General features: G+C 36.9%; 1 protein-coding gene across 3 annotated transcripts in view; it reads right to left on the reverse strand.

Annotated features, from left to right (window-relative positions):
- Positions 1-25000, reverse strand: part of LOC135226978 (uncharacterized) — a 242286-nt gene that overhangs the window by 217096 nt on the left and 190 nt on the right. For all 3 annotated transcript variants that reach the window (XM_064266684.1, XM_064266686.1, XM_064266685.1), the window contains exon 2: positions 18865-19524. In XM_064266684.1, coding sequence (XP_064122754.1) covers positions 18865-18964 — 100 coding nt within the window. In that variant the 5' untranslated portion in view covers positions 18965-19524. The remainder of the gene's footprint in view (positions 1-18864; positions 19525-25000) is intronic.

Below are 25000 nucleotides of genomic sequence, written 5' to 3' on the forward strand. Positions count from 1 at the left end.
CATTAAAAAATCCTCTTAGTATGTTGTAGTATTAGTAAATACAAGACCTTTTTACTCTTGTGTACTTTTACAAAATTTCCAAAGTAAGCGAAATAATTGCATGCAATGAAGTATCCCGTATGGGTGCCTCGGGCGCTCTTAGGCGGACCACGCTCATACCGTATGGGATCTATTGGGCCTGCGGGCAACTTTTTTCAAGTTTATAAATACTGTTAATTTGCCCATAAATCATGTGATTATTATTATTTATTCATTTTTTTTGTTCCACAATGTATGATAGAAACACTTATATGGCTTTACAATTTAATTAATATAAAAATAAATATACATTAGATACAAAAATAGTATAAAAATACAGAAAACTCTATAAAAAACTCTAATCAAAAACTCTAATACAAAAATAGTAAAAAAATACACAAAACACTATAAACAACTATCATAACAAACAACTTACTTAGAAATCTTATGGAACAAAGCAAAACAATTTCTTTCTTCAGTAAGGCAAAGAAAGGGCAACCTTGCAATCCTAACACATCCAGCGGGAACTGTGGCCTGCACCAGAACAGAACTTGCAGGTCTGCCTCATGGGTGCACGCTTTGGCATGTGTAGGGCAGTGGCCGTCTGGCGTGTCTCAATATTTTGCAAAACTACCTGTTGGCCCCTTCTTGGCAAAGCAAAATCTCTAGTGCCAAGAGAATTCCTGGCACCAGGCTTCTGATGAATGTAGTCGGGCAGGGCATGGATATCAATGTTTTCTTCTTCCATTCATCAGCATGAGACCTCTTAGGGGTTAGGCTCAGGTTCCTCTTCCATAGGCATCGCTTGAGAGACAACATTGACCTTGCGATCTGAAACAAGAATAAAGTAACATTAGTGAAACAGTAAATGAATCGTGTGTGCATGCATGTGTGCTTGTGTGTGCATGCATGTGTGTGTGCATGTGTATGTCAAGTGAGTATGCATGTGCGTGTGCATGTGTGTGCACGTGTATGTCAGTGAGTATGCAAGTAAACAAACAAATAAGTTTTTAAAATACCCATTGTTTACAAACCATTTAAAGGGCAACAAATTTAAATACCATTATAAACAACGAACATTTAAAAATACAATGTTTACACAACATTTCTCTCTCTCTCTCTCTCTCTCTCTCTCTCTCTAAGGATGTTCTTCATACTAACCTCTAGAGTTAGGAAGGTCAAAGGCAACAGTCCTGAGTTAAAGGCCTTCGTCAGGAACGTAGGTAGGGTCGTCATCATCACTGTCAATGTCCAAAGGGCTCATGTCGATATCACTTGATTCAGCGTCGTCAGGGGCTACCCATGTTACACGTTCCTGAGTCTCCAATGCAGCATTGGCGTTGCCCAGAAAAACATACTGCTTTGTAACTGCAAAATAAAAAAAAACTATTTTAAAATCATGTAATGAAAAGTAACTTTCCCTAACAAAAACCTATCATTCAATCCCTTGTAAGGTAATCATTTATATCCACATGAGCCTAACATCTATAAAGCATCACTGTTATATCTAGAAATATTGTTTAAAATTATTCACAAATGTCTAAAACAAGCACTAAAAAAAAATTATTTGACGTCGTATTCTGCTGGCCGTTGTAACCGTTACGGTCCGATACATCCCTCATGGGATGAGCGTGGTCCGCCTAAGAACGACCGAAGTATCCCCTATGGGATCTATACTTTTGTTTTTAGTCACTATGACATGTCAGTAACACTACAGCCCTTCAAACCAACATCAAAAGGTAAGCATATCATTAGGCTTCACTATCCCACAGTCACTGTGTACTTACCATGATTACGAAGTTGGGGGGGGGGGGGGGAACTTGGAGGTTACTGCGACACGTCTTGACTGTTTTCCAACTTGCGCACGACTGAGGTGTCTGTCGAAGGCCCTCCAGTCTTCGTGCGAGGGCCTGGTGGCTTCTGATTGGTTGATTCGAAGAGCAGAGGAGTGTAGCTATGAGTTGCCAAAGCGTCAATTTCATACAAGCTCAAACTTGTTCACCACGACTACCCGAAAGTAGCTGTTTTAAAGATCCCAATGGGATCTCTGGTCCGTTAAAGGTTAAGGTTATCGGATACTTCCCTGGATAGTGACCCATCAAGATTTTTCGGGGGGGGTAGTTATCTAGAACTGCGACACGTCTGACTGTTTTCCAACTTGCGCACGACTGAGGTGTCTGTCGAAGGCCCGCCAGTCCTTCGTGCGAGGGCCTGGTGGGGCTTCTGATTGGTTGATTCGAAGAGCAGAGGATTTGTAGCTATGAGTTGCCAAAGCGTCAATTTATACAAGCTCAAACTTGTTCACCACGACTACCCGAAAGTAGCGTTTTAAAGATCCAAATGGGATCTCTGGTCGTTAAAGGGTTAAGGTTATCGGATCTTTCCTGGATAGTGACCCATCAATGTTTTTCGGGGGTTCGTTATCTAGAACTAATATTTCTTGGGGTTCATTATCTCTGTGATACTTAAAGTCTTTTGTTTTTTTTTTTTTACGGTCATCCCCAACGGCCTAGTACTAAACACGCCGCGAAGGTGGACGCATACCGGGTTAAAACCATCGACTCTAATTTTAATATTAATGCCAGAATCATTACAATAATCATTCTTACTGTTATCATAAGCTTTCAACACTCCATATTTCGAAGGTGTTATTACAATGGATATTATAAACCACTTGAAATTCAGTCATGGAATCATCAATTTCGTGCAATTGGAACCTTTGAAATTCAAGCGAAGATGCAATGCATTACTACCCTAATTCAATTCAACTTTTATTTTATTATTTTACTTCATTTTTATTTATTTAATAATTTGATAATTTATCTGTTTTCCTAACAACCCCATTTTCCGTATCTCTCATTACCTTCTGTTACTTCTTTCGAATGAACACCGTAGTCTTTGGAAGGTTGAATTTCAAGTAATAATGGCCCCTGGGGGGGCTCGTTTATAGGAATAGCGTTCATTCTAAATAAATAATAATAATAATAATAATAATAATAATAATAATAATAATAATAATAATAATAATAATGTAAACATAAGCCACAATAAACCTCCCGGTCTAGCGGTCATGCTACTCGCCAGCGAAAGGACCGTGATTTGACTCCTGCCATCCAACCCCAGACCAGGTGCTGCTCAGTATCAAAGTTCCGTTATATCCCACTGTGCCTCTGGGGACCTCAGCAATGAATAAAGTACCTGGTGATTAGTCAATTGTGCTGGGTTGCCACCAGAGGTGATGGGCGCATGGAGCTAGCAACTCGCCCAAAAATACTGCAGAAAACACGATTATATATATTATATATATATATATATATATATATATATATATATATATATATATATATATATATATATGACTCACATCGGAATCTAACCCTCTCACAAATGAAAGGCAAGGGTGCTATGTATACAAACAAATAAATATATATACATACACATATATCTGTATATGTGTGCGCTGTGTATCTGTGAGCACCGGGCTTACAACTTTAACAACTTCACCTAAAATGTTTAGAGGACCACAGGGAGGGACTTAATATATATATATATATATATATATATATATATATATATATATATATATATATATATATATATAATGTGAGTGCGCGCTCGCGCGTACACCCGAGAATTTCAAAGCCTCTAACAAGAAGAATGTACTGACATGACAACATAAGTTACTCTCAGCAACAGCAACGAAGAGTAATAATGATTAAACATCATCCGAAGGGGAAAGACGAACTCTTTAAATGACCACCAGAAAACTTAGTCGAAAAAATAAAATCATGCTACTTCTGTAAGCCAAGTGATGAAGATGGTGACGATGAGACTCGAGTGACAGCAAAAGTGACACGCTCATAAAACAGATTGCGGGGAATTCAATCAAACTGTACCTAGGTAACGCAAGAAAATGCACATGGTCGTTTGCACACACAGGGAGTGACAACATGCTCACCAAGAATATACAACAAAATACTGCAAGAAGAAAGCAATACAAAAGAACTAAAGACTCTCCTATACTGCTAGAGCTACGATACTAATGAGAAAATAAGAACAATTATAAAATATAAGAAGCAACTTATTTAGAAAAAGTACACGGGACTGCCAGATAGGAAATACTCCCTGTGGAGGGCTGTGCATAAAACCAAAGTAAACAAAGTATATAATTGTTTATTTGAACAAAAAAACGTCCAGCAGTCAATGCTGAGAACAGATTAAGGATACATAAGAAAGCTAGTCAATTTCTACACTATACAGCGAAACATGTATTAGACACATAAGTAACTGATCGCGCACGAATCACAAACAGGTTGGATACAAGTTGACGAAATATTTGTTTTTCGACCTGTTTGCTATCTGTTGGCAATAAAGTGCAACACATAAGGCACATTTTACTATAACATTGACGGCAGAAATATTTCATGCGTATACAACACGAGCTGAGACAGGTATTAATGAAGTTAATCCACTTCACGTACAATATTCTGTCACGGCGTGTTACAGAACTGATAAGGAAACTTAGGAAAATGATAAACTAATAACATACTAAAAACACATTCAGAGAAAATAATATGAAAAAAGCTTTAGAGATAATAGAATAGTGAATTTGGGACCTAAAAGGTCATTTAGCGCTGAAAGGGAAATTTATAGTGAGAAAGTTTTGAAAGGTGTAACAGGAGAACCTCGCAGTTGCACAATGAATCGATTGTTAGGAGTGAGTGGAAAGTCAGATGGAAGAAAGAGAATATGAACGGAGGCACAGCAAAAGGAATGAAAAAGGTTGCAGATAGGGGCCGAAGGGACGTTGCAAAGACCCTTAGGTTATATTAGCCTACAGTACAACGCGTTAGGTGCACTGACAGCACTAACCCCTTACGGGGCGAGAAAGGCTTTAGTTAATCGATATTTCTCACGATTATGATTCCGGCAACGAGAGAGAGAGAGAGAGAGAGAGAGAGAGAGAGAGAGAGAGAGAGAGAGAGAGAGTACAACGAACTCCGCGTAATTCAATAATTCACTACGTGATTTTGTTCACGATATACATTACTTCTCATCGAGTTTCGATCGTCTTATTGTTCCCTCTTATGCTTCCTCACGGAAACGACATCCGACATTTGTTTTCGACTTTCCCGATAGTGAGACACAACGCTATAAAGTGCTTGCTTGGTCTCTCTCTCTCTCTCTCTCTCTCTCTCTCTCTCTCTCTCTCTCTCTCTCTCTCTCAAGCAATTCCCATTATTACTCAAACTTAATTCACTACAACTTAACAAAATCTTATACTCAAGGGGAATTATAATTGAGAAGTGCTTTCGCCCAAGCCAGAAATGAGAGGAAGTTATTCACCAAGAATAATGAATTTTATATTAAAGGATATTTGTGACATATTTATATATACTAATAAAAAAAGTCACTCTTGCGTGTGCCGAAAACTTACATCTAATATGATATAATGTATGTATATATATATATATATATATATATATATATATATATATATATATACATACATACATACCACATATACATATACATACACCACACAAGTGAATCTTTATTATATACACAAATATTAGGCTGTAACCATTGTTTAATTTCAAATTCACTATTCCATGGGAATAACTTGCGTCCAAGGGGAATCATATCAGATAAGTACTTCGTCACCAGCGAGATATTAATCGTTGCCTGGTTTAGGCCAACTGGCTCAGCGGTCAAAAGTCACTGTGCATCGTTGTTTATTTCTAAACCAGATAGCAGTTCGAATCCCGATGGTGATGAACCACTTATCAGTTATAATTCCCCCTGGTTATAAGTTATTCCCGAAGCAATGAATGATTGGATTAATTGATGATATTTGTAAAGTAAATAAATATTATATATATATATATATATATATATATTATATATATATATATATATATATATTATAATTTACAAATATCGTCTAATATCCAATTAACATTACATATATATATATATATATATATATATATATATAGATATATATGTATGTATATATATATATATATATATATATATATATATTATACATACATACATATATAGTGTGTGTGTGTGTGTGTGTGTGTACGGAATGGAATGGAATATAGTTCCGGCTAAGGCCAAGCACTGGAACTTTGAGGTCAGTCAGCGCTGGAGAGGAAATTGAGAGTAAGAAGGTTTGAAAGGAGTAGCAGGAGGAAAACCTCGCAGTTGCACTATGAAATCATCGTTAGGAGAGGGTGGATAACAAGATGGAGGAAATATACTATGAACGAAGTTACAATAAAAGGAATGAAAGAGGTTACACCTACGGGCCGAAGGGACGCTGCAAAGAACCTTAAGCAATGCCTACAGTGCATCGCGTCGGGTGAACTGACGGCACTATCCCCCTACGGGATCGTGTATGTATGAAACTGAGAACATAACAAGGCACTAACAATTCATATAAATGTGGTTATCTCTCTCTTTCTCTCTCAAAACCAAACAATCCCACACTCGCAACTACAAGTTTAACAAAGGCATCATTTAACAATGTTGCCAATTCCAACATATCTAAATTAACTACCCACTTCTCCTCTCCCCTAACTATTATAACGATCGTTTTAATCCCCCCAGAGACCCCTCCTAAGTACCCACTTCTCCTCTCCTCTAACTTTTTATAACGATCGTTAATCCCCAAAGAGATCCCTTCCCAACCACCGACTTCTCCTCTCCTCTAACTATTATAACGATCGTTAATCCCCACAGAGACCCCTCCTAACTACCCATGTCTCCTCTCCCTTAACTATTATAACGATCGTTAATCCCCACAGACACCCCTCCTAACTACCCACTTCTCCTCTCCCTTAACTATTATAACGATCGTTAATCCCCACAGAGACCCCTGGAGGAGAACCTCGCTATCACTTTCTCCTGCCGAAGCAACAGCAGCATAGTCTCCTCCCGCCGTCTTTCCGCCCTTCGGCGCCCCCAGATGATACGTTTTCACCTGCCACCGAGGATTCTCAGCAGTATTACCTTTCGGTAACAAATGCTGTTGGGCAATTGCGCAGGAAGCTGGCGATCGCTAACAAAATAAATGGGGCTTTTACAATTCTGCAATTTAATACATTCGGTAATGAGAGAGAGAGAGAGAGAGAGAGAGAGAGAGAGAGAGAGAGAGAGAGAGTCATAACAGCAAATTCAAATGCAATAGTTAATACCATTACGTAAAGCGTGTTTGAGAGAGAGAGAGAGAGAGAGAGAGAGAGAGAGAGAGAGAGAGAGAGAGTCATAACAGCAATATCAGAAGCGATAAGTTAATGCACTTACGGTAAAAGAGTGAGAGAGAGAGAGAGAGAGAGAGAGAGAGAGAGAGAGAGAGAGAGAGAGAGAGACTCAAACTCAAATGCAATATATCGCTTCAGTTAAGCATTATATAAACACATCACTGAGGAATAAAAAACAAAAACAAAAACAAATGTCTATAACTTTAAAAAACAGCAAAGTGTTTACACAAACACCAGAGGCGAATAAACGTAACATTCATAATACGATCAACAAACACAAGCATCAAAGCAAACATATTTACTCTTGAGCGCAAGCATCCATTACAGATAGGTAGCATCTCGGGGGGGGGATGCTTTCTTACCAACAGCAACCGCAGAGCAAATCAAACAAAGGTTAACCGTTTATGTATCAATACTGAATAATAAAGTTATTCCAAAACAGCCGCTCTTCTCCTGGGTGTTAAATATTATGTTTGTGGCGCTAAACAAAGGTATATAACCGTTTAGGGATATTGATGTTAAATATTACACTTGAGGCGCTTCGCGTTTTCGTGGGGCGAATTCGTCTCTTAAATATTCATCTTTCGCTCATTTCATAACTGTAAGTCAATCCACTGGAAGGCCTCCCACACGAAGGCGAAGGAACTGGAGGGGAAAAAAACGTTACTTTTACATGGGCCAAAGCATTCCCATCAACAGCTGTATTCATAATCATATGCTAGTTTTACTTAAGCATACTGTACACTTACAGACTGGAAAATGCTTTACAATATATATTACACACATATATATATATGTATATATATATATATATATATATTATATATATATATATATATATATATATATATATATATATATATATATATATATATATATATATGAGGACAATAATCTTCCCTTTCTCAGCAGATATGGGATGGGATTGCTAGAATCATGACTATAGCTAGCCACAACTGATTGACCACTATATGCAAGTTCAGTGATTAGGTCAATATTTGCACAATAGATTTTTATGTGTGTGATTATATACAAGAACGCACGCGCACACACACAACACAGTGTGTACACCATATAAATTAGGGGGGCAGAAGAACCTTAATTATTTTTCAATTAACACTACATAAATATACGACCTAACAAATGTCTCTTTCGACTCGTTCTGTCCTTATTCCGTTCTCCAAAAGCACTCTTTTAAATTAAGGTAACAATTACCTTCGGAGGTAAGGCTGGATTATATTTTCATTAGCCCATCTCCGTCCCCCTACATATTGCAAAAACTTTCACAATAAAATCCAACCTAAATAAAAAAAAATTGGGCATATGAAAATTAAAGTGGAAATCGAAAAAAAATATAAAGGTAGAAATGAATCCATACATAACTGGGCAACGCGAAAGTATTCTATGCCAAGATAAAAAAAAAAAAAATGCAGGTCACGCGCTATCCTATTCAAAACCTCATTCCCCACCCACAAAACAGCAGTCATTTTCAGAAAACGGAAACACGAGTGCGAACGGAAAAAAAAAGTCCCGGAAACGAACAGGTGTAAATGAACAAGCTCTAAATCACCTACAGATGGAGAATCCCAACCATTACTGACAGTTTCCGAGATTGCGTCCACTCACCCAAACACATCTCGTGATTACAAAGGCATACCTGACGGAGGAGAGAGAGAGAGAGAGAGAGAGAGCGTAAGGCTGGCTCCACACTAATGGCTTGAAGATTACTGCGTTCTTCCAAGACGTCCCTTTCATTATGCAACGACATCATTTTACATATTCTCAAGGAGCACGAGTCACTTGCTTTTTCGTCTTTCCCTCTCTCACCTGAAACCCCCCTGGCTGCAACCCACTTCAGTTGACTAGCAACCAGCTCCACACCCGACGGTAACGTTGATGAGTTTCTGAAGAAACTGGCTTATTGTTTCATCCTCACCCCGATCAGATGTGGGGCCTCTGGCTAGAGAGAGAGAGAGAGAGAGAATCTCTTATGGTTGGCTGTTCACAAACTATGGAAGAATGCGTTTATTCGCTTGTGTAGGCAAATCACAAAACGGTAATTCTTGTCAGTTCGATGAATGGACAGGTGATGAGAACTGCCTTTACTTGTATAAAAGCCAACACACTGTAAGTGCTCTCTCTCTCTCTCTCTCTCTCTCTCTCACACACACACACAAATATCTTACATGCATTACATGCAGCGTGCTAACATACACACTTTTTTTTTTTAAATAGTCTTCATGTTTACTTTGTTCACTGTCTCTTCCTCTCTCAAACCCACACTAGTATTTTTTACTCTTAAATGTCTGTATTTATTCAAGAGTTCAACTGGGAGTCTAATCACACACAGTTGAGATCTAGTATTGGAAAGAAGTAACATTAATTTAATAATCTATCTATTATGTATCCATACAGAAATATATACTATAAATACATATATATGTATATATATTATATACATAAATTACTACACTTTTTCTTATCCTATAAGAAAGTATGTACTTTCCTGTTCTCACTCTTTGGTCGACTAATGATCACGTACCTAATTTACCGGTTAGGTCAACAGAGCCATCACAGGTTTTGGGAAAATGCCCAAGCCGTTTTTCACAGACTGGATCGATCTTGGCTCTCTTCATTATTATTATTATTATTATTATTATTAGATAAAACCCATTCACATGGAACAAGCACACCAAGGGGCCATTGACTTGAAATTCAAGCTTCCAAAGAATGTTGGTTTCAACCTCCCACTGCAGCAGTAGCTGACCATGATACAGAGCCAGTGATTTTTCATCACCCTCGGGAGGCGCGAACCTGCGACATCTGAGCGGCATGCCACGACGCTAGCCACCCAACCAGCTGACCTGAGCGAGGGTACTGATATACACGCGCAGGCAGTAGGTGTGGTCCATTTTCAGAACAGGATTTAATCCCTCCCTAAAACGCAAATAATTACCTCTACAACTTAAAATTGCTCACAAATGGGGGACTCATTTCCAACGTGTCAAAATTACACAGAACTCTATTTTCATTCTGAGGTTACTACCAAGGTCTCCAACTATATTTCTAGATAAGGAGGCAAGGAAGTCACCTCCGTGGAGTTCTGAGGAGAAATATGAGAATATGATAAAATAAACGAAGTCTCAACAATGTATATGGTAGTGGTGATCTGACCGCACTCCTTTCAAATCTAAGTAATGACAGCAGCTCACAGACACACACACACACACACACACACACACTTTAAACGCGCTTTTATTAAAATGCACTGAAAAGTGAATCAAAAAATTTTACACACAAGGATTTTCTTACAACTAATCATATCTACAAAAACAAAAGCTTGGGCCCCAAACATGGAAGGAAATGCTACAAGAGATAGAAAAACATATTTCTTAGATTAAGCCGCCATGTTTTGGGCCGCCCAGCTTTGGGCGTTTCCCCCAGTTTTGGCTTTTTATTTTTGCTAGACTTGATCTAATCGTATGAAATCCTTGCGTCACAAAAAAAAAAAAAAAATTTTTTATTTTTCAACTTTTTAGTTTACCTTTTAAATTTTAAAAATAAAAAGCGTTTTAAACAACATTACTTTTTTTTTTTTTTTTTTTATATATATATATAGATAATTATATAGTATATATATATATATTATATAGATTTTTATTTCATACTTTTTATTTTCGACAGAAATTGTAACCGATTTATGATTGTAGCTAATGAAACTGACAACCTGTCGAGCCAAAGGTTTGAAAAATCAGTATGGTTATTTACCGGGTCAAAGAAGCTGTGGAAAAATCCGAAGTTTCGTACAAATCCTGACATATTGGGAGAGGTCACTGTAGGGTCACTAGAGGTCACTACTGACCTACTGATCATGTAAGCTTGCACTGGCACCAGGATTAGGTGACCATGCAAAATTCCAAGTCCACCGGACGAAGGGAACAAGTCGAAAATTGAGCAACAAGATTTGATCAAGACAAACAAACAAACGGACACAAAAGCAAGGTAAATAAAAGCGTTTAAAAAACGGGACAAAAGCCTATTACTATAATATTGCCTTTTCTCTCGTGCTTTTATTTTGGGAAGTTTCATCAGAATTTCCGTAGTTTCTCAATTCACATTATAATGAGATTCAGATAACTAAAAGTAAAAGAGACGGGAATTTAATCAAATATTAGAATAATGACATAAGAATATTCTTACAGACCTTAAAACCGTAAGCTTTAGAATAACACGCTCATTTTGACATAACGACGATGGCCAGCAGACGACCTCAAATTGGAAAATTGTCATGCACAGACCAGTAATTTCTCCGAGCAAACGCTTAGACCACTGAACCGCACTCCAAGAGTAGATGTTACACAAGCATTCGGACACGGGAAGGTTAAGCTCATTCCCAGCGACGATTGGTCGAAAGATCTGAGTAGCCAATCACCGCCACGCAGTTTTTGATCGTGTTCGATTACGTTCCTCCGTGAACACCTTGACTTCGGAATACTAGTACAAATATGTCTCATAAGTCTTCAATTATCTTTAACAAAAGGTAGCATCTAACGTTTAAAATACAGTGTGGGAATAAAATTCCACAAATGAGCATAATTTGCATAAGGAGTTTGTTCGTGACAACGGAATAATGCGAATAAAAAACGCAGAAATATTTAACTGTTGATGATAAGCCATGCTAGGATAATAAACCCGAAAATGACCGCCCTGTTCCTCTACTAAAAAAGATTGGGTTGAATGGGTAATGATAGCAATATTATGTGAGAAAGAGAGAGAGAGGCTCTTTAACAGTTCTATTTAAAATTGGTCCTGATACAATTCTCGGCAAAAAACCTTAACTTTGAACTGGTCTTGGTAACTGTCCCTTGAGTGGAACCATGTAAGAACTGACCTTCATATAATTTTGATGTGAGTGTTAGGGCACTTTCATATTTGTCCATAATAGTCTACAGAACATGAAACAAGTACAGCATTAATATGAACATAATGAATCAATGCACGAATGTTGTCTTTAGTGAAGTTGTATTAACAACGAATAAAAAAATGACTTATTTTTAAAATATCTCTTCTATCCCATCAATTACACTGTAAAATTTTATGTACAATTTATGCAGTATGTTTGAACTCAGTGAAAATTTTGTGAAAGTCTCTTCCATTACCATGTTTCTTTTCTGAATCAAAATATATCACAAAGCTGCTGCCACACTAGTTTACTTAAACAATAGAGTAATCATCATATTTTCCCGAAGAGAAAATCTGTAGTGCATAAATACAACTGCATTTTCCAAGAAAATTTCCAATTGACTAGAGCAATTTCTAAGGAAACTTACTTTTCACTATGATAATTGCTTAAAGAACTTCTTATCTTCAAATTTCCCATAGAAACTTCCTGATCACTAGGGAAGACAGGGATCTAAAAAGTGGGTGCAGCAAGCATCACTTCGGCTCACTCTGCACCCACTTGTTGCCCATTTTCTTTACTTCTTATTGCCCAGTTATCTTTACTTCAGGGACCCTTATCCTTTCTTTCTGCTAAATGTCAACCCTCACCAACTACTACACTACTACTTGGTGCAACTGCCGTTTTCTGTTAGTTTTCCCTGTGGCTCTTATACATCATTCTCATTTACTTTCTGGACCTTTTCATCCCTCTGTCCAAAAACTTAAAATTTCATCTCTTCACTGTCTAATGCATTAAATGGCTGAAAGTGCCCCAGTGATTGGCTTTATAGGCCAAATTTCGTAATTTCTTCATTCCTAAGAGACTCCCAGCCCAACACTTGCAAGTCTAATAGAAACTTCTAGTTCACTACTACACTTTTGAAAGAAGCTCACTATTTACTGCAGCTATTCCCATAGAGATTTACATTACATCAAGGTAATTCCCTGGTTAACTCCAGCTGGTGGCAATGCCACCCCAACAAATGAAAATGAAAAATCTGATGCATGTTTTCACCCCGATTGGATGAAGATTCTTTGTTGAACACTCCCTCCTTTAATCAAGTCAAATTTGCAGACATTTCGAATGAGCACTGATTACTTTCTCTCTCTCTCTCTCTCTCTCTCTCTCTCTCTCTCTCCTCTCTCTCTCTCTCTCTCTGTCACCGACAACTGATAAACCACCATGTAGCGAATCATACTAAAATCTCAAAGGAAGCAATATAGATCTTTAATGAAACATATCCTTCACCCAGCCAGTAGACTCAAACACGACTTTCTTAGTTACGTGGAAGAGTCAAGAGGACCAGAGAGACAAGAGAGAATTCCAAATCGCCGTTTTGCATGTGACCAAAGCGGAGGAGATCAGCGCACTTGAGGACTACGAGAAAGAAAATACGCTGCTGCTTCAGATGCAAATCAGTTCCGGAAGCAGAAAAAGCAAGAAGAGGAGGAAGATGCTTCTTTGCATCTTAAATACACACTAGTCCTTTTGAGAGAGAGAGAGAGAGAGAGAGAGAGAGAGAGAGAGAGAGAGGATCTCCTCAGAGAAGCCACCACAAAACAGTCGGTTAACCATCCCTCGCCGGCCAGAGAGACACGCCATTAGTCATGTTCTACTTGGTACTGACCCTAGACGGTGGATGCGAGGCTTCGCTTCCAAAAGGCTGAAATTTGAATTGCGTTATAAGAGGATCATCGCTCCTATCTGCACAATGGATTAGCACTATACAACACGCTTTGACGTACTTAGGGATGGCTACTCCTGAACTGTACCAGGAACATACGGCCGACGAGGAAAATTACCTTTTCAATAAATAAATAAATAAACAAAATACTAAAATGCCATGAATTGTTATACATGATCAAAGTCCAAAAATACTCCATTAGCCTCCTAAGACGTATATAAGCGGAAACACGTCAAATTATTTCTAAAATGTCCGGAGGAGGAATTACGCAGGGCGATTTTGTGAACTCATGTAAAAAGTTTATTTAACTCTAAGACAGTCGGTCCTCACTCCATCCTCTCCACCTCTACCTTTATCACACAAGTTTGTGTGTGTACATATACATATATATATATATATAATTAATATATATATATATATATATATATACACGTACATATATATAACGTGTATATATATAATATATATATATATATATATATATATATATATATATAACATCATCACAGGTGTAAAATCTGAAACCGGTCAGGGTCTGCAAGCAGTCTCTCATTTTTTCATCTGTGATGATGTGTGATAAACGAATCTAGTGTTAAGGTGATAAAACACACACACACACACACATATATATATATACACAAGGTTTGTGTTTATGCAAATCTCGGGCAAAAATTCACCGGCTCCCCGCCCCACGCAATCCTATGGTGTAACTGCACAAGTATGTAATCCTAACAAAAATACACAATATTTGCGTTTATAGTATCTATATTGTTAATCATAAGTGTTATACATAATATAGGAGTCACCATATCGAGACGAAATGCTCAACGTTACTCCATTCTCTCTCTCTCTCTCTCTCTCTCTCTCTCTCTCTCTCTCTCTCTCTCTCTCTCTCTCTCGACCAATATTGCAAGGAACGAGGAGCCACATCGAGGTGGAAATGCAAATGCAATCATCCATTACATGGCCACACTCTTTGTACGTAGGCTAATGAGCAGTTAAGCACCGTACACCTTAAATGCACATCTTCCTCCCGTACAATTCTTCCGTTATGACCTAAATGCTCACGAATATGAAAGCATACATAAAAAAAACTCTACTGTATGGTAACCTTCTTGTGTGAAACTCAAGTCTGTGTCTTGTGTAAAAAAAAAAAAAAAAAAACCAAGTCTGTATGTCTTGTGTAAAAAAAAAAAAAAAAAAAAAAAAAAAAAAAAAAAAATCAAGTCGCCGGTTTATGGTTATTTTTGAAACACTTCCATGAAATAACATAATGGCCCAATTCCCCCTGCTTAACAACCGGTTATCTCATGAACTCATTCAGCAGACTCGAACAATTCTTTCACAGAGAGAGAGAGAGAGAGAGAGAGAGAGAGAGAGAGAGAGAGAGAGAGAGAGAGAGAGAGAGAGAGACCCATTTTCAACAGACTAGCTGGAAAAAGAGAACCTGAGTCATTCAAAATGAGAGCTTAAATCTATGACACAATTTTCTTATTTTAAACTTAGACAGAACGTCGCAAACTGAATAATAAAATATAATCATGCAAAGCATTTTACTTAACAAGTGGCCACTGAGAATTGATCAAACGTGCTTTCACATACATTTCGAGTCCCTTACAATAGGTTTCATATATATATAGTTCTTTAAGCACTAAAAGTTGTAACGCGACAAAAATATTCAATTCATAAAATATCGTACTTTCGTTTGTATCCCAATATTAATTTACTAGACCCCGCAATCTGGATGAGCCGAGTGTGAGAATGAGGTGCAAGACAAATATTATGTGATTCACGATTCAGCATTGAAAGTACGTATGTGACGGTACAACTATGCAGATCTCTAATACTCTATATATGCCCATCTTAAACACGGAAAAATGGCACAGCCTCATATATATATTATAATATACATATATATATTATAATATATATAGTATATATAAGATGATATATTATATATTATATATATAGGATATATATATAGTATACACAGTAGATACACGTGAATTCATTAGATAAACGAATACCACAGGATAATGATACGCAGAAATCCAAGCGCTTGGATTTCTGCTTATCATTTTCCTGTGGTAGTCGCTTATATATATATATATATATATATATATATATATATATATATAGTATATATATATATACGTATACGTATATATATATATATATATATATATATATATATACATACATATATATAAATACACATATATATTGATATATATAAATTACATATTTGTATATGTACATCTATATATAATTATATAACTTAAGCTCCAGTGATAAATGGAAGGTATGAAACGCTGTACAGCACAGTATAGAAAACCGTCCATACAATTTGCAATATATATTGTGGCTTAGCTGAGGTATGGAAAGGCACTAGAAGCCACAGACATTCCAACACATTAACGTCACGGTCAGATAACCTGAACGACAATTACACGGAACCATTCACCAATTCATAAACATCATCCGAGAGAAGAGTCAATAGACTAGAATAGAGAATTTAGGCTAAGTGCTGGGACCTCTGAGGCCATTCGGCGCTGAAGCGGAAATTGACTGTGAAAAAAAAAAAGAAAAACAAAATGAAACGGAAATTGACAGTGAAAAAAAAAAAAGTTTGAAAGGTGTGACATGAGGAAAACCTCGTACTTGCACTATGAATCAATTGTTAGGAAAGGGTAGAAATTAAGATGGAAGAAAGAGAATATGAAAGAAGGTACAGTAAAATTGATGAAAGTAGTTGCAGCTAGGGGCCGAAGGGACGCTGCAAAGAACCTTAAAGTCATGCCTACAATGCAACGAATGAGGTGCACTGACGGCACTACCCATACGGGTGAAAGAAGATTTAATAATCGTAGCCTTACGTCAGTCATTTCCCCCAGGTTATCATTTCTACCTCTATCCTGTCACCCGACTCCTAATATTCTTCTTCGAACTTGATTCCTAAATCGACAAAATTTTAAAATATAGGGTAAAAAACCGCATGGTACAGGGATGGACCATGTACGATCAATGTGTACAACCCCCAAAAAAGTACATTATCACGCGTCCTGACATCGGAGATGGGCATCAGACGCGACTTGTTGTTGGTGAGAAACGGAGCTAAAGACCTCTACTCCGGTATCAGGACGCGTTATAATGTACTTTTCTTGGGGTTGTATACATTGATCGTACATGGTCCACCCCTGTACCATGCGGTTTTTTACCCTAGTATCACTGTCATACCAAGTTTCAAGTTCATTGAACAATACGCATTGTGCTAGACATCTGCACAGTATGCAATTTCAATCCACTTCTATTTACAAATCTCATTTCAACATACCCAAAGTCTGAACGTCGTTTTTTAGTCGTTCACTAAATTTCGACTGGGGAGAATATGTAACGACTATCACTGTTCACAAATATTTGAAAGATTCAACCTCGTTAACACCTTCTCCATTTAATGTCACTTCGTTCCTTCTTGCATATTCTTTCCTGATTACTTCTGCTTTTATTAGATTTATTTCGAACCCCACTTCTCTAAATCTAAGAAACATTCTATTAAGCAAACTTTGTTAATCCTGCGCTTTTTAGTAACTAGACCAACATCACCTGCATATTATACATAAGTCTTTCACCTATCGTTACACCAACCTATTCTCATCCATCTCCGACCACTTTCTTCATAATATAATCTATAAGGGCAAACAACGACGGTGAAATAACATTCCCTCGCTGTACCCCATCAAGGTCAACTCCCGTACATCTACTTCGTTCATCAACAATTTCAGTTAGCTCTACAAATTTAACGGGAAAGTCTTAGTGACGTAAATGCTTCCACAAATACCTTCTCGTAAATCAACTAAAGTTATTGGCACTGCATTTTAAAACTCCACACAACGCAGCACTCAATCACTTAACATAAATAAATAATTGTTCTGTTAAATTGCCTTTCCTAATTTTTTTCTCCCTACCCTATTGCCAATAAACATTCTGAAAAGTTTCGTTACAACCGTCCTTAGCGCAATCTAGTATTAGTTATCGCATTCAGCCAGGTCACCTTTCTTTAGCACCTTAGGTACTATTTGTAATTCTCAAGCACCACACTTCGTTTTCTCAATCCATACTCCCCCAAAGTCTGGTCAGTATAAGAAGTGTCATGTCAGTTGCAGATAAAATCATCTTTGCAGCAATTCCACTTCATCACAAGCTTCAGTTACTTTTAGTCATATCTGTGTATCGGTATATAGATGTGTGTGTGCGTGTGCTCGAGAGAGAGAGAGAGAGAGAGAGAGAGAGAGAGAGAGAGAGAGAGAGAGAGAGAGAGAGAGAAATATGAACAAGTATCAATGGACAAAGCGTTAGACCAACCTCTTTTCAATAGAGAGAGAGAGAGAGAGAGAGAGAGAGAGAGAGAGAGAGAGAGAGAGAGAGAGAGAGAGAGAGAGATATGACCAAGTGATAAAATGGACAAAGCGTTTAGACCAACCTCTTTCAATAGATGAGCGAGATTAGAGAGAGAGAGAGAGGAGAGAGAGAGAGAGAGAGAGAGAGAGAGAAATATGAACAAGTATAAACTGACAAAGCGTTAGACCAACCTCTTTTTTTCAATACTGTACTAAAACCCCTCTTCTAGTGATGGTCTCCTTCTCCCTCTCTTCGTGATATGTTCCTACAAGGGCCGAGAGGAACGGAAAAGCAACGGACAAGCAGCCAAGAATGAAATTGAGGTTTGTATAACCCACGGAACAATAAAAAAATGTAAACAACAAAAAATTACATGCGCTTTTCATCTTAACAAGCATGAGAGTCAATTAAATGGGAGAGAAACAGACAATAACCATCGCATCAGATCTGACACATGCAATCACTAACGTACGGACATAAAACAACTAAAATGGACACTAAGACATCGCATTACATAAATAACAGAATGTAAGGCATGGAAAACCACTAACCTTTCCTGCAGCAAGAAAAACTGCACTTGGAGTCGTCCCGGGTCCTGGTGAAACGATTTCTACAAATCTGGCTCAGATTGAACCACTCTTTGGCTTCCATGTTGAATTATATCGGCGACGCTATTTCACACAAGAAAACTGAATGCACTTCCGTTCCTCCTCTACACGTTCTAAACATTCACTACACTCGAAAGCTTCTTTTAAAAGCTTCAAAACACTTCATGAATTGACAGCGCAAATGTCAGGGAGAAATGATTAAGAAGCTTGAAATTCGAGGCCACCCAGTACGGTAATTTCACATGAGACGCACGATAATGATTTTCCCGCCTAAACCAGCAGGCTGTCTTCCTTGACAAGGACGCTTCTCCTAGGCGCCAAATATTTCCTATTTCCATCTTCGCGTCTTTGCATTTCAGTCTTATCTTATAGATTAAGTCCATCACTAGGAGTTTCTTTTTAAATAAACTCAAACTCTCCCGTTTCCACACCCGAATTGATATTCTAACGAAGAAACCATTCTTCTAAAAACTTCGCTTTTTTACTCTTGCCTCAAATATATACAAAAATAATCATTCAATTCTTCAATTTCACATCGTCACATCACATTTCCATGTCACTTTACTCATATTCCGAAATCACGGTAACACAAGCACATCTTATCTGAAAATTCAAGACAAACCACATGAAAATAGAAGGGATATAGTATATAATTATTTATATATATAATATATATATATATATATATATATATATATATATATATATATATATATCTATATATATATATATACATATACATACATACTATAATATATATATATATATATATATATATATATATATAAAATATATATATATATATATATATACATAATATATATATATAATATATATATATATTATATATATATATATATATATATATATATATTAAACGTACGTTACAAGCAAATAGCGAAACCAGGCATTTCACAAACTGTCTGAAATTTCAGGCAAATAACGAAATACGCTTAGGGACATTAGATCCACTAAGGGCCTATAGTAGTACTAAACACGGCGAAACAGTTACTACCTACTAAACTGTTTGGCCGTGTTTAGTACTAGCCCCTGGGGATCAAATCATTTTGCTATAATTATTATATTACCATTTTGCTATAATTATATATTACATGTATATATAATCAATTATCTGTGAATCTTACAAAAGGCCATTTTCCTTCAACATCCTCTATATGCAGGTATAAGGTTAACATGGACGAACAGCTGAACTGGCAGTGTTGTACGAGCACATTTACAGCATTGTGTTGGGAGGGACGAAGGAACACGGGTTTAGGGGGGGGGGGGCGGGGGGGTGGGGGGGGGGGGGGGGGGGGGGGGGTGGGGGGGGGGGGGGGGGGACAGTAAACAGATTACCGTTCTGTCAGTCATCTTCACGCGGTTTACAGCAGGTAATTACCTACTCTCAATTTTTCTAGAACATATAACTGTTTATTAGTATAGCTTTTAGAGTATACCGGACATGTTTGAAGTATATATTTTATATACATATGATAATGTTCACTACCTTAATAACTATATTGAAGTTCCAACAATGTATTTATATATGCATATATAGCACACCGGCTTACAAACTGAAAAAACAAATAATCTCGATTAAATCTAACTACCATAATATTTTCCCTTATCAATTATCGAACACAACCAATATTTGGTGTAATGCTTTACATATATACGTGTTTATTACCGTCACTACTGCCAAACTGCAACCTCGGTTGGAAATGGAAACAGAAAAGTAGTATGCACAAATATTAAAGTTTTGAAAAAACAAACGATATCGAACAATTAAAACTAACTCATGTAACCACGCTCGATGAAAAAAAATATATTTGCAACCAGTTTGAACTTCTCAAATTCCAACGACATAATAAAGATAAAGGAAGTAATTCCATAAGTTTCATCACGGTTGGAACTAGACTTATAAAACTGTGACATTATACCTCACAAAAGCAAAAGAAAATTAATTGCCTAGCTAGCAGTAGGCCTACGTTATGAAAACTGGCTTCGCAATGCAATATATAATACAAGAGCCGATTTAAGGGCAAATTAATCAAATGAGACAAAAAGCCTAAGCAGAAGTACTCAAATCGCCAACAATTATAAATGCAAAGGAGGATTATATCTAATAAAAATCGATCTAAACCGTAATTATGTGGTCAAGTAACATCCGATTTTTTTTCAGCTACCGTCCCACGGACGAGATGGTAGGCATAACAATTAAAAGCCACATTCCAGGACAAAATTAGAAAACTGGTGAACGATAAGGAGGATAGAGAAGGAGAGAAAGCTGGTGCAGACAAGATCTATATATAAAAAAAAAAGGCCAATAACGACTACCTTATCTCCTACCACCACCCAAAACAGTGTTCATTCTCTGCCTCATCTATTATTAGCAAGCACCTAGGCCTTTCAAGGTGTAACCTACATCGTCGTGGTAGACAAAATTTATTAAAAATATTTCCAACATAGAACAGAACAGTTCGCATTTTGCAAAAGAGGTCTGACATCTCATCATATCAAACAAAATACGTTTAACATAATTCCCAGTCGAAACCGTTAGACCAATTTACCCTTAAAGTAATTTCAGTGTTAAAGGATTACATATACACTGTACATGCCTGGATTTTTGTTTAACGTTGCTATGACAATCCCAAAGGCTAGTCAAGTGGATATTTTTGAAAAATCTACAAAATCGACAATACATATACCTAACTGCTTACAATATATAATGTATAAACATGAGAGAGAGAGAGAGAGAGAGAGAGAGAGAGAGAGAGAGAGAGAACAGCAATTGCACACATACGCATGTTAAATGTGCACCATACGAGGGTGGCGAAAACATCCCAAGCATATATATCCGTATGTCAAACAGTATGAGAAAATAAAATACGTAAGACAACTTATTCCAAGTGTATTACCAAAGCGAAATTCCGGCTGTAATTTATTGCTGTTGCCCAAAAACGTATTTAGTGCATTATCGCACATGTTTACTGAGTGTAAAATGCATTAAAATAAATGTATAAGTATATACATGAGTTCCAAAAAGACGTATTGAAACCAATGCAGGAAAGCTTTCATACACCTATCTTAAAAGCACCCGTTTAATGCAATACATTTGTTGAAAATTGTTTATGTGGTTACAGTACTGGATTTCAAGCGTTTTCAAGTTTACTTAAACACACAACCATTGAATACACACTAATTTGAAAAAAAAAAAAAAATACCGACGTGTTAACATCAACGAATGTGAGAAACGCCTCTCCATTTCGTTCTCACACACACGCGAATACGGCGTTAAGTGGATGAAGCCGTCTTTGATAACTAGACTGTTCTCTCAAACTGCGTCTTCAAGTGCTTCCCCACGATTGTTATCCCAGTAGTGGAAGTTTGTTTCGCTGGCTGTAGGAGAACATCTTTGTTTTGATTCTTTAAATGACGTGGCAGTTTTTATGAGATGATATTGGAAGACCAAACGAGGTGGTCCCCCCCCCTTTTTTTTTTATTAGAAGCAAACCGAAACTATAATCGCAAAGCAGTCATGAAAGAATCCATCCGTTTCAGTCGAAAGGACTTCGGCGGTCTCGCAGTATACCAATCGACAGGATTCTCTTCAGTAATGTAACTTGTTTTAATAAGTGTACATAAATTACTTAACGAAAAAAAGCTATCCATTATTTGAACGCTTGACTGAATTAACACACTAACTGGCAATCATGATATCTGTGAAATACGTAACTTATCATTAAGTGTAGGCCATATACTAAATAACTGTCAAGTGTTGAAAAATCATCGCTCTATACGTGTAGACTAATTAATGTGTATAATATATATATATATTAAACAAAGACCGCACACACTCATATATATATATATATATATATATATATATATATATATATATATATATATATTAAACAAAGACCGCACACACTCATATATATACATATATATAGTATGTATATACATAATATATACATATATATATATATATATATATATGTGTGTGTGTGTGTGTGTGTGTGTGTGTGTGTGTGTGCGGTGTTTGTTTAATATTAACACTGCACACAGGAGGTTTAGCACTTAATTAGCAATGAAAAAAACGGCAATAAATGCAATAATTATATCTCCGATTCAAAATGAGAATCATACAGTACTACACATATGCGGAACATGCGTGCGGAACACCCTTGGACAACCTGACGGCGTCTTCGCCCATAGAAACCCAAAACCGGTTTCGAGGCTCGGTTTCCTATTTCAGGTTTTGAACACCCTCCCCCACCCGTCAAAAAATATAATAAGAATAATAAAACCCCTCCACGCGTCATCCCTAAGGTTGGTTTCCCGTTGCTCATCTTACGTAATACAGGTTGAATGTTATTTCCCAGCACTCATTTCTGATATTATTGTGACCCAATCCACCACAAACAAGTGGCTTTTCACGTAACAAATGGAACACAACTAACAAAGGCTAATAATGAGAAACTACAAACGTAAGTTTTAAAAAGTTTCCAAGAATAGAAAACTGAAGGTACACGTGGGAAGGAGCACGTATATGGAAATCAGTTAGATGCACCCATAAATGAACAGCATGGATGATAGATACTTGACAAGAAATGTCTTGGATGATGGCGTGGTAGGACGAGAGACGGAGCCAGTCACAGAATTCAGTAAGTGAAGCAAGGAGCATGCACAAGACTGGGAACAGACGAGTGTCTGTGGAAACGAAGGTAAGAACACATTATATGAGGTCAGTGTTGAGACTAGAAATTACTAGATGGATGGGTGAGGGTGCGTTAGGGAAGGTACTATGTCCTTCCAATACATGAAGCGCCAATGTGCGTGTAAAACCAAGAGACGAATGGCAAAACATAAACAGGTTTCCGATGCACTGCTGATGAACCCTCTGCGAAGGTACCTTTAAAGATCGGGGAAGTTTTCTGCACACGGATTCCTCCACGATTCGGCTATTAAATTATGAATGCACAAATGATTTTTTTTTCGCAGTACACCATTTTCAAGTTACAACCACTGTATGTATTAACAGATGATATTTGGATTTAGAGTTTGCACAGAAAACTTCCATTTCATTAGCCGATATATATATATATATATATATATATATATATATATGAAAACTGCCTGCAACCAGCTAGACGCAACTCAAAAAATCGCCGTCAGTAAAATATTCTGCAGAAATTGATTTACCTAATTCGACATTTTTTAATAACCAAAACATTCCATTACACATACAGTGAGGTTACCCAAATTAGTTAAAAAAAATTTTACGGTTATAAAATGGTGGTCTTGAATCTGAAACAAATTCTATATAGAAGTGTAAATAAATACATGGGCCTAAATATTGGTGCCTATGCAGATTCAAAATTCATCATTCTCGTTTTACTTGTGTAGCCAGCTTAATTTCTAACTACCCGATTATATTTATATGTATGATATATTATATATATATATATATATATGATATATATATATATATATATATATATATATATATATATATATATATATATATATAGCTATAAGTAATATACTCAAAGTTCAAGATGAGGGTTACTAGGCCTACCAATGAATAACAAGTTTTTTCTCCTTAATTTGCATGTCAATCTGATAATCACTTTTCCGTAAGACAACAGTCATCGGCTCAGTTTCTGAACTTGTTTGAGTTTGACTAGCCTACTCTATAGGCCTATGAACGACAAAAAATCGAAAAATATGATACTTAGGCCTATCAGATCCATAATCTCACATAAAAGTTTGAGTCAAGCTGTGGAACACAGAGCTAATAGATGTAACTAATTAATTATAACACCAGGAATATAAAACCGGTTTCGTTGTTCAGTTGCTATGTAAACTCCATGGTCTCCGATCTTTTGAGTAGGGATTTAAGTCACTGTCCTATTAAACACACTAAACTGTTGAGGTCCACATACTCCACCATAAAGGTAACACAAACTTTGTCCACTGTTACGCCAAATTGATTAAACGCAGTCATAGGTTACCGAATCATGATAGGTATACTTTTTCTGCAATTAATCACTTCCTGTTCGTACTGTCACGTTTT

Source organism: Macrobrachium nipponense, chromosome 15 (genome assembly GCF_015104395.2).
Source record: "Macrobrachium nipponense isolate FS-2020 chromosome 15, ASM1510439v2, whole genome shotgun sequence".
NCBI lineage: Eukaryota > Metazoa > Arthropoda > Malacostraca > Decapoda > Palaemonidae > Macrobrachium > Macrobrachium nipponense.